This window comes from Asterias amurensis, chromosome 13 (genome assembly GCF_032118995.1).
Source record: "Asterias amurensis chromosome 13, ASM3211899v1".
Taxonomy (NCBI): Eukaryota; Metazoa; Echinodermata; class Asteroidea; order Forcipulatida; family Asteriidae; genus Asterias; species Asterias amurensis.
Window position 1 is genome coordinate 4161259 of NC_092660.1, and position 12465 is coordinate 4173723.

At 39.6% G+C, this 12465-nt stretch overlaps 1 protein-coding gene across 1 annotated transcript in view; it reads left to right on the plus strand.

Annotated features, from left to right (window-relative positions):
* Window positions 1-12465, plus strand: part of LOC139946496 (zinc finger SWIM domain-containing protein 6-like) — a 67645-nt gene that overhangs the window by 40447 nt on the left and 14733 nt on the right. The window contains exons 5-7 of the mRNA XM_071944175.1: window positions 4078-4251; window positions 5374-5553; window positions 8848-8985. Of these exons, the coding sequence (XP_071800276.1) occupies window positions 4078-4251; window positions 5374-5553; window positions 8848-8985 (492 nt within the window). The remainder of the gene's footprint in view (window positions 1-4077; window positions 4252-5373; window positions 5554-8847; window positions 8986-12465) is intronic.

The window sequence follows — 12465 nt, forward strand, 5'->3', positions numbered from 1 at the left end:
CACTTAGCAGCAACAACTTAACGCTGGGTTTGAATCCTACCCGAGTGATTTTCCTTCTGTTTTTCCACAGAACTTCGGAAAGTACTGAGTATACTAAGCTTATTAACTTTTTATAAATACATTTTTGTACCCATAGACACCGATGTGTGTAGCACTGTATACTCAGTACTTTCCCCGAGTCCTGTGAAAAAACTAAGCTTAATACACTGTGTTAGTGTAAAAACAAATTAAACTTAACACTTGATACAAATGGATAAATCAAGTTGCCCTGCCTCCTTTAACACATTTGTTTCGCATACAATGTCTTTATTTTGCTACCTCAATTCATTTCTTTTCAACTGATATTTTTGTTCATTTTTTCTCCGCGTGAATAGCGTGAAAGAAACATGTAAACTGGACCTTATTTCTTAGCAGCAATTTTCCCAACTCACAATCATTCCTTGCACATTCGAATGAACCTACTGTGTTTCAGATGTCGTAATTTGCTAAAACCAAATAAAGAAAAAGTGCACGGCATTCACATTTTCCCATAGAAACCCCAATCAGACTTCTCTTTTCATGTTTTTGTTATTTATTGAAAATAATAGCGTCTAGTGTCTGTCGGGACAAGCTTGGAAACAGATGGAAACTGAACATATAATCAGAAATGGAGACTGATTAACAAAAGCATGCTTGTACATTGTCCCCCCGACCTAATGGTAGCTAACACCAGCAGTGCAGCACTGAATTGTTACCGGCACAACGGTACAATATTGACAGTACTACAGGGGCACAACGGTGGACAAGCGTACGGTTGTATGCTGCTGCTGACGAGTGTATGCTATGCATAAACACTGAATGCATTGAAGTGATGTACAATGTAGCATTAAGCACAGTGCTTGTACGCCATCTGTTTTGCTGTTGGTTCCTTTCCACACTGTATGATGCTATCAACTTCAAACCGGTGTACTGTGAGAAACGTCGTCAACCTCATCTCGGCTATAGTCTGCCCACATACTAGGGAGTTGACATAGCTGCTATATTGCCAAAGATATAAAAAATTAAATGAAATGAAAATTTTGTGTCTGTTTTTTTTTCCTTTTTTTTTTCTTTTTCTGGGGATGCTAAGATGTTTACAATAGCTGGCCTTGTCTTTGGGCGGCCACAGCTGTATAAAGTCAATCCATTACAAAATCAATGGAACCTAACAATGCATGTTAATGTTAGGCTTTCTAATGGGGATGCTGTAATTCGATATGCATGTTTTTAGGATAAAATTTCCCTCTGCGTAATTTCTGTTTTATTTCTGGTCGGAAAACACGGGCGAGATTTTAAAAGAGTAAAGCGTGAGTTTACCTTGGGAGTAGACACACTGATTTAATGAAGGATTTAATTGTTTTGGAGGGATGGGATTGTATTGTTTGCTGGCTGCGCTGATTGGAGGACGCCATGTTTGTTTTTAAGGACAGTGGAAGCGGGGGAAAGACTTAGTTTCCCGTTGAGAATGGCGAACCAAACGGAAGATTTGATTTGTGAGAAAAATATATAACATGGACAAAATAAATACTATTAATAATAATAATTGTTATCGGTTAACCGTCGTATGGTTGTTGACTGGCGACCCCGAACAAAGATATTGACAAAATAGACTGCCAAGGTATAGATTGTTCAGTTGGTAGAGGGCTGGCACGTTAATCTGAAGGTTGGTTCGAGTCCCACTCTAGTCAATTTATCTTTCATCCCTCAAGTCAATGATAATATTATAATTATAATATTTATAATATTTATTTGGCGCTTTGTACATAGATTTCTGAACGCTATAGTCATACTATTCAGATTGAAATACAAATGGGTTTTAAAGGCAGTGGACACTATTGGTAAATGTCAAAGACTAGTCTTCACAGTTAGTGTATCTCAACATATGCATAAAATAACAAACCTGTGAAAATTTGAGCTCAATCGGTCGTCGAAGTTGCGAGATATTAATGAAAGGAAAAAAAACCCTTGTTACACGAAGTTGTGTGCGTTTAGATGGTTGATTTCGAGACCTCAAATTCTAAACTTGAGGTCTCGAAATCAAATCTGTGGAAAATTACTCCTTTCTCGAAAACTCTGTCACTTCAGAGGGAGCCGTTTCTCACAATGTTTTATACTATCAATCTCTCCCCATTACTCGTTACCAAGTAAGGTTTTATGCTAATAATTGTTTTGAGTAATTACCAATAGTGTCCACTGCCTTTAAATAGCGGTTTGTATCCATTGAAGGTGCCACTACACCAACACTTTCCCCTTACTTTGGTGATTAAAAAGCATTGAAGCTATTCTCCAAGAGAAAAAAAAAAATGCATCATTGGAAAGTTTAGCTTGAATAAAAACAAATTTGCTGCGAAAAGAGCTGATGGTCCGTGGTGATTAATTAATGAGTGGAATGCTAATGAGGAATTTATGACTTGTTAACGAGAATTTCTGACTAGCTAATAAGAAGTCAATGAACAGTAGCAGGGACTCTGTTAAACTTGACGGTGCGAGACTTTGATCTGTATAACCAAACCAAAGTTCTCTCGGCTATATGTTCTTTGGAGGCTGAAGCCCTTTTTCACGTGACAGCAATTTAACATGGGTCCCTTCCTTGCTTTATTTTAGCATGGTTGTAAAATTATACCAATGCACCTCGTATGAAACGACAGTAAGTTTTAGAAATTTCCACAAAGGACAGAAATTTTGTGAAGATTTCATGTGGGACCTTGGACAGTCCAAGCATTGTCGTCCTTTCACACAAAACGCAATTTGTCAAATTTTACAGCCATGCTATAATTAAGCAAGTGACCCATGCTAAATTGCTGTCATGTGGAAAGGGCTTTCCAGTATTTATCTGTGAAAATGACACTCATATTACATGTGTAGCCATCACAGGCTTAGCTAAAATTTAGCAAATGACCCCTGTTAAATAGCTGTCTTGTGATAAAGGCTTTGCAGTATTTATCTGCGAAAATGACACTCATATTACATGTCACTTTAGCAGGATATTTGCGTCACTACTTTTACCATTGAGTAGCTCTCTCGTCTCAAAGCTAAAGAAATAAATCATCTCGCTTGTTTTTAATTAAGACGACGCCAAACGCATACTTTCCTGTCAATCTGTCAGCGAATTTTTCGCTTAAAAATGGTGGAAGTGCTGTGGTTTATGTGTGTAGTGTTGTATCTGGAATCCATTTCATAGACTATACAAACGGTCCATACAGCATTCAGAATTATAAAGACTGACAAAGTGAGCAGAATAGTTGATTCATAAAATCCAAGGGAAGATGCAAATTGCAGGGGTGTGATTTTTACCTGGTTTTAGGATTTTTCTTAAAATTGCATGGAGACTTCAGATTTTCTTGAAAAGAAGTGAAGCAATCACCAAAAGAAGAAAGAACTAGTTCACATTGTGCCCTAGTGTTGTATTTCTGGTGTTGCCCAGAGTCTGTAAACCCCCTTGAATTGCAATGTGTGGGAGGTTTCGGGTCTTGCATAAAAGGGGAGCCCAGTGTGTCACAAGCCATTTTCAGGGAATTCCTACATTCATCTCATCACATGCATGAAACCATTTTATTGTAAAGTATAAAGTTTCTGCTCATATTAGGGGGCATGCTCTTGTAAGTTAAATTTGGTTAATGTTCTGCCCAGTGCAATCTCCCTCAATGGTGGTTTACTGGCCAAATACTAGTTTAAACACTGGAGGACCAGTCACAATTCTCTTTCAAGTGGTCCGGCTGGCTAGTACAGTGTTGAAAAGCATCCATGTTTCATTTGAAATATTGACTAGGTAAAAAAACTGACAGACTAGTGTTATGACAACTGGTCGGGCTGGCCAGTCCCTAAAGGAATTAAAGGGCAAGCCCTGCTGCCCCCCACGTTTAATAGATTAGGGAACCTTTGGGCAAACCTTTCTTTTTAGTTTTACGCTCCACCAACCAACCCCCTCCGACCCCTCCCATGCTGATTCAGAATCCGATATTATTAGTGCACATCTGTGCAAGGAATTTTCACAATCTGTGTGAAGTCATTTGTTACTTATTCTTTCTTTTTGCATCCTCCCTCCCTCCCCTTTGACAGGTCTGCTCTGGATGGTCGTGGTGATGAATCCTGGCTACTCCCAGAGGGAGAAGATGACATGGAAGGAACAGCTGGTACAGTGGGGATCCAACGACCTTTGCCCCCTGGAAGACGCTGATGCAAGAAACAATTTGACCAATCCCTCTCTTGTTGGTGTGCTGAACAACCCACCAGGTGAATATTATAACATTCATTATCCATCACTCATACTGCCATTTAAACAGGAAACATATTTGTCATTGACATGGTAATGTAGGTATGTAGCTAATCTGATAAACACATTATCTAATGAGAAATTAAAGAAAGGGTTAACCACAAAATAGTAAACATGAGGGTACAACCATTTGTGAAAGCTCTTGTGGGAGGAGTGTTGGCACTGAAAAGAGCCGCTGGGTGGTCTTAATGTTTCAAACAGTGTACTCTGCTCAGTTTTCAGAGCCATTGCTCCCCCAAAAAGATTTACACATGGTTTCAAACTGCAAGTTTCAAAAACAAATTAGAAGTGAAAGCGTGACACACCACTAAAGTTTTCATTAAAACAAAATCTATTCATATAAAATGTTTTGGGCTTTCTTACAGTTTCAAATACTAACTCTCCCATTGATTCTTGATACTGTACAATAGCAAACTGGGAGTTGAAGTTGTAAAACAGATTGAGCAATTTAAATTTTCCCCAAATCCACTTTCTAATTTTCTTGTTTTCTTAATACCATTTTGAACACCCTTCTGTGTAAAGTTACTGAAGTGGATTCCCAGAACCAAATAATATTGCATAAGCAGACCAACTAGTTTCGGTCTCACACTAGTCAACATTCCTTTGTTCTCTCCAACAATTGCTGTCCACATACTAAGCAAATTCTCCTCCGGATTTGAAAATGATAAAAAGGAATGTATATTTGGTTTACCGTTTGTGGTAACACCATGTGTGTGTCTTTATTGCTTTGTCGACTATGTTCTAATGAGAACTTGTCTTCTATACAGTTGGCTCTCGTTATAAAGAGTACTCTTGAAAAGAGGTTTGCTTTTTAAACAGAACATTCTAAAGTCCTGTTTATTTTTGGTTTTTTTTGCTCTCCTCTTTAAACACTCTTCCTGGTGTAAAGAGTTAACTTGGCCAGTCACAGCTACTCCATTATAAAGAGAGTCAACTGTTTTCTGCTACATCAGAGTAGACTTTTCAGAACTCGAGAGACTTCTCTACTTTTCATTAAAAAAGATCATAAAAATAAAAGGCGTGAGTAGTTGTTGAAATAACCTCCGTTAAAAATGTCATGTTATTTTCATGAATGTCATCAGCTGCTGCAGACGCAGACAGGCCTCGGACGATCTTCACTCGAGCCATTGAAGCCTGCGACTTACAGTGGCTCGACAATCATCTACAAGGCATCCTCAATAATAAATTATACCACAGTAGTTTACACCACTCCGATGCAGAGGTCGGGGGATTGGACTCCGACGGTCATCAGCTATGGTCCGGTGAGTATTTATGTTAGATAATTTAGAAACCCGGATGGCGATAACCTTTTAAGGTTCCTCACCCACCCTCTACCAGTCGAAGAAATAATTTAGTCCATCGGTATACCACTTTGCATAATAATGTTTTATCGATACCCTCTTTCGCTTGTGCAGAAGGTTGACGTTGTGGTTTAGTCTGTCCGCTTGGTAGTAATACTACAAGAAACAGCGTGTGTATATGATACTGGATCCTTCAACGTTTACACTTCTGTAATAGTAATTTATTGTGCACAAGAAACCTTATACACAGGGACACAATGTGATTAATTAACTATGACACCGCGAAAAACTGCCGAGTACCAGCCGATGCTGACCCTCATGAACGTGTGTGGTATTACTCCGTCCGTTATGACAAATCTGTACTCCTGACTGACGTGTGCGTGTGTGTGTGTGTGTGTGTATATGGATGGTCTGTGTTCATTAGTTAATTGCAGTCCCTTATCACCAGTGTAGACCCATCACCACACACCACAGATGCACCAAACTGCTTGCAGGGCTTTTAAGACGCCACACATGTGTGTGTGTGTGTGGCTTGACTACTATCTGCATTTAACTTTGATGATGAAGCGATGTGGTTCTGCTCGAGTCATCTTCGGAGCCACCGACCATATCTCAACATGCAGCCATCAGGCCTGGGGTTGTGTACTTTCCTATATTGGCCTTGTGCCTTTAAACGCAAGGGATAGCGCATTTACATTTTATGATTAGTTTCCGTGTAGAGACCTAATTTTATGTTTTTAAAGTTGAATTAAAAAGTGCATCTCTCAATTTTGTCCTTGATACTGTCGAACAAAACGGCACGTTTTCAATAAATTTTGATTGCATCAAATCTTTTATGTATTAGGTGGGATCGTCAACAACTCAAATTACTCTCTGTTCATTTATTCTGCTGTGTATTTTTTTTTGCATTGAAACTGAAGCAGACTTTATAATTTATTGCCACACGTAACCAAAGAAGAACATACGTTCTCCTTGTATTCCATAAGCTGTTTTGTTCCACGAAATGGCAACAGAATTCAATAGTTTGTACTGTAACAATACTAGTACAGGAAAGACCTTTTGAAGTTTCTTGTTTTGTTGTTATTGAAATGTCACACGTCCAAAGCCTCGCCTGTCCTTATCGAGTGAACCTCCAAATGAAATGAAAATGAGCCAAAATGAGACGCTGTCCCATTGAGCTGACCTGTATATCAAACAGGCACAGTTCAGTGTACTATGTCTAAACCCAACCAAGGTTTCTCCCTCTATGCAAGAAGACCCTGCTAGGCCTATGGGGGTAGCCACGGTATGATGCAGCAACGAACACCGCTGGTTGAATTAGCCGCTGCCGTTAAGCCACTTTACCCAATATGCATTGCATTTGGGGCTGTACATTCCCTGCAGGCGTTGTTGCACTAGCCTAGCCCCCGCCATGCTATCCCACATACCGTGTTAGTGCAGTGCACTATGGCATATATCACTCCAAGGCATGTATATTAAAATGTCCAAGGTATCGCATTGGGTGGGTGTTAGTAACCGAAAGACATCTTGGCCAGAGCGGCTTCGGTGTCACCTTCTCTTGTTTACCGAAACAAAAAATTCCTCAAAGATAAAAAAAAAAAAAGGCCTGTAGTATTATGAGAGCTAGAAAATCCCACAGAGCTTTCGTTCCACCAATCGGAGTCAGGTATATAAAATATGCAGTTTAGTAGTGGAAAGAGAAAGTTTGGAATATTCATTATTGATAATGAAGTTTATCATGCTATAATCTGGACTGTGGATTAAATTTTGGGCACAACCAAGTCCAGGATCCTTCTGTGAAACGACCCATGTGTGTAATGCTATGCAAATCCCACACAGGCCATGCCTACATCCTTAGGGTACTACTTGCTTCCAACCACGGCATCGTGTTTTAGCAGGGAGCCCGGCTACAATCCCCCTATGCTGTTTAGTGGTGCAGTTAACGGGATCAACTAGAACCTGGCTCCATGGGTTTTGTGTGATTCCACTCATGTGAATTACAGGGTTATACACGCAACGCAGGGTGTTGATATGAACTAGATATATAAATAAGTGACTCATAGTAGATTGCCAGAGACTTTAGTTTTTTCTTTCTGAACAGGGACAAAGACTCGATCGAGCCCCGCTCTGTTTTTAAATTGTGTAAATAAAGTCAAGCATAAAATTAATTTATGTCCACTGACCTTTTTAATATAAACATACATGTACTTGGTGATTAAAGAATGGGTGTTTCGTGGTCTGAAAAACATGTAGGCTCTTATCAATAAGAATTGTGACTCAGCTGATTTTCTTTAACCCCCACCACCCACAGTTTCAAGAAGTGATTATTGTTTTTCTTGAAAACGACTCAAGTTTAAACAAGCATCAGTAATGTCTTTATTGATGTTATCGTCTGACAGTTATTGCATACAACACTGTTCAAATTTGCAGGCATGTTATTTTTCTTACTTAAAGGCAGTGGACACTATTGGTACCTGTCAAAGACTAGCTTTCACAGTTGGTGTATCTCAACATATGCATAAAATAACAAACCTGAGAAAATTTGAGCTCAATCGGTCATCAAAGTTGCGAGATAATAATGAAAGAAGAAAACACCCTTGTCACACGAAGTTGTGTGCGTTTAGATGGTTGATTTCGAGACCTCAAGTTCTAAATCTGAGGTCTCGAAATCAAATTTGTGGAAAATTACTTCTTTCTCGAAAACTATGGCACTTCAGATGGAGCCGTTTCTCATGATGTTTTATATCATCAACCTCTCCCCATTACTCATCATCAAGAAAGGTTTAATACTAATAATTATTTTGAGTAATTACCAATAGTGTCCACTGCCTTTAAGTCTGAGACTCAAGATGAGACCAAACCGACTCTTTCAGAACCATTACTCCTTCAAAAGAGATTTTTTACATGATTATATTGCAAGTTTACCACTATTTACAGTTAATTTAAGTCTGTTTTCCTAATGTTTGTGCTCTTAGAAAAATCAGCAAAAGTATAACTAATGAGCCTGAAATAGCTTTAGAAACCTATACACGTGGGGCAGCCCTTGTTGTTTTAAAAAAAGTATTAAAACCCCTTTTTAAGAAAAATGCCTTCATTCTACAATTCTGATCAGTACTTTTGTTTTCCATTTCTATCAGTGTAAAAGGGACTAGAATATTTGGTTGAGCTCAATAAAATAACTTTCATATTATTTCGTGAGAATACTTTCCTGTAAAGTTTGTATTTTTCTGTTACTTTCTTTGCCTGTTGTATCAGAACATCTACCGACAGCCTGTGCCAGAGTAGATGCATTAAGATCCCATGGCTACCCAAGGAAAGCCCTACGATTAGCTGTCAGTATCGTCAGGAATCTTAAGAAATATCAACGAGACAGCTTAAAGCAACTCAAACCAAGTAAGTTCCCCCCCCCCTCCCTTTTTAGAAATCTCCCCCAGCTTGAGTAGTTAGAGCCTTGTGATGTATGAATTTAGAAGTTTCATTACATGTATAGTAACTTCCATGGCTACATGGATTTGAATGCAAATGTCCTCTGGTAGTGGAGACTTCTATGAGGAAATTGAAATTTGTGTTGGATTTTTGCAAGAGGCAACACAGCCAAAGCACAGGGCACCACGGCAATTGCTGTGCACCCGTGGGTTTAATTTCGAGGCCTGTACTTATCATAAAGAAAAGGGGTCCGCCCCAGTGTTCTTGATTTGATCGGCTGCATATGGAGCCATAGCACATTGTAAAACATTACATAATGCCACATGGTTTCATACAAGGTAGCTCGGCATACCTTGCAGAAAAAACACTGAATGATGAATATAAAAAAAACTCTTATATAGCGCAATTCCAAAAAGTGATCCAATGCGCTTTACACCCAAAAACAATAGCACCACGAGTACCACTGAGTGACTGATTTGAGCGCTATATAACAAGCCACTCAAAACTATTCTGACTTGGAACATTATCATGAAGAGTTGCTCAAAAATTTTCTGTCAGAATCAATTATGACAGGTTCTTGTTAGACCTCGAATTAAAAAAAAAATCCCACTCAGTTTGTTTTTTTCATCCGAAAAAGGAAACACCTCAGACAGATAATTGTCCCCCTCAAAAAGTTGTAACATCTTTTTTCCTGGTTGGTTAAAAGGGTTTCTGGCGTAATTTACCTGTTGTGAGTACGACGGCCTTAAATGGTTAATTACTCTTTGAGACTAACCACGTGCCGCTATTAAATTGAAATTCTAACTTGTGTCGGTTCCAGTGGAACAAGACTAAAGATGTTATCTTGGTGACAGATATTGAGTTTTTAATTTCTTCTAAGTATCCTTCCCGTAGTTGTCAGTAGGGGCCATGTAAAGCTTGAGACAATTCACAGACAATTCCTTCTTATAAACCCACCTTCCCCTTATGTCATTTGTCATCTTGAAGACTGGTTCCTGGGTCTTAAGTCTGGTTCCTTCCTCCATGCTGTCAGCACCTGTAATACCTGCTAATTACCTGTCATGTTTAAATCATTCCGAGGGAAGAGCATGATACAGCAAATTTTTAAGTTCGTTTTTAGAGCAAAGTATGAAGTTGCTTTACACAAACAGACACTTAAGCTTAAAACAGCAAATTTGGTGAAGTTTGTTTAGCGCCAGGTGAAGTTGTGGTAAGCCCAGTTCATATTTCCTGCGAATGCGAATGCGATTCCAATTTTGACATCATGAATCGCAGTGAATAATTCGCGTCAGTTGGGTTGTGCTCAACTCCTGCGAAACATTCTGTGATGTCAAAATTTGAATCGCATTCTTATTCGCAGGAAGTATGAACCGGGCTTGACACGAACAAACACTCAAAAGCTTAAGACATGATCGTGTAGTACAACTTAACGTGGTATCTGGGAATGGAAGATTCCCAGCCGACCAGCTTGTTCATATGAGCACCAAATCCGCTTGGAAAGTTATCAAAACGGAATAGAAAAGGAAATCGTTGTATCAGACTCTCTGTTTCTGAAAGGGTGTGTTAAATCTTTTAAGGGTTATCAGAGGAGCCTGAGACAGACTTTGGTTTGTTCCCCGCACGTAACCTATCACATACACACACACAGAAAATACGAAAGGCTATGCACGTGCAGGTAGTCAGTGTACAGCTTAAAATCTTAGGAGCTGAAACCGGGTGCCTGTAGGTAGTAATTTACGTCTACTCCATGATATTGGACGATATCCCGTTGAGAGGGGTGCAGTGTGGAAGGAAGGATAAGCAGTCATTAGAGCTGGGTGGGGGAGTTAACTCTAGACTGTCTGTACTCTGTGGACACCCTTGATAAAATAGCATTAAGACCTTGAGAGCGATGAACCAAAGCCCTTGGTGGATTGAATCACTGCGCAGTAAGGGGGTTATGTCAACCACATTGGATGCCATAGCGTTTTCTTTTTGTATTATCTTGTGTTGGTTGGGGGTCATATCTTCTTATGAAGCATAAATACCTGATACACCATGGAGGCATATGGCGATTGCCCCCATACCCCTTATTCATTGCCTCCGTGCTCTTGAAATGCCCCTGTAGAAATTAACAACTCACAACTACTGAAGATGAAAGTTCTTAAATAACATATGTGTCCATGAGGTTAAATTCTGGCACCCCTTTGCTTCCAAATTCTTACACAGTTTTTCCCCCCACTTGTACAGAAGTACACCCCCCCACCCCAGAAAAAGAGTTTCTATGATTCCAAGTACACAATTAAGACACTCTAGGGGAGGGGGCACTTATTGAAAATGAGGCTTGATGTCTATCACAGTCTGGTTCTTTTCCACTGTTGTTACCATGTTGGTAGTATGTACAGTCGGGGTACCATACAAGCTTGGCGTGAGAAAGACCATACAAGCTTGGCATGAGAAAGTTCTCCTGAGGTCATCTGATCCCACCTGTTCCATTTACCTGATGATGTAGAAAGTGCTGATGTGCACAGGCAGGTGCGGACCCTACTCAATGACTCTCTTAATAATCCTGATGACCGAACGTCAAAGTCTGCTCTTTAAACAACTCCAACATTGTCAGACACCGGCAGGCCAGTCATCTTTGCGTTGTGATGCAATAATTATTATGACAATCTGGACGGGGGTGACTTAGGGGTGGATTTCACAAAGAGTTGAGACTAGTCTTATCTCGAGTTACTCGTTCTAACGTAGGACTAGCTTTAAGTTTTTAATAACTCCTAGGACTAGTCCTTAGTTAGGACTGCCTTTGTGAAATCGATACGAGATTCATACCAAATCTAACCTCACTCACAGTCCAAATAACCTTAGTAAAGGGGTGCGAAATGTCAGACTTTTATCTGAATACACGTTTTTTGTTCACACATATAATGGTCTACCTGGTGAAAAAAAGTATCAGTAAAAAAAATTCAGATGCAAACAAGTCTGCTTTATAATCCACTTCTCTAACACTGATTTATAACGTGTTACAAGAAGTTTGAAATGCCATTATTTCAGCATACCCACTGACATTAGGATCCTTATTTAAGTCTAGAAGTTGTTGGTCAGTAAGAGTTGTCATTGAATATTGAAACAGGAGGGGAAAACGTCCTCCAGTATTTTGTCATGTCATGTGTTTGACCAAACTCTGTCTTTCCGATTCCAGTGCATTTTATAGAGTCATTCAAGCCACTGTGCATTATTTACTATTTACGTCAGGTGGAGCATAATCAGAGGTAATGTCCCTGTGTCTGTTAACGGTACCCAGACTCCAGAGACTTTATTTCTATCAGCGTCTCACTAACCAGAGGAAATAGACTGTTTAGCGAGCAGACTCAAAAGTTTTGTGGAGACACAGGCTGCTTGTACCCAGCTGAGGAAACTATGGTTTCGCTCCGTCATTCGGCCATGACCAGATAACGTGCCAGGCAA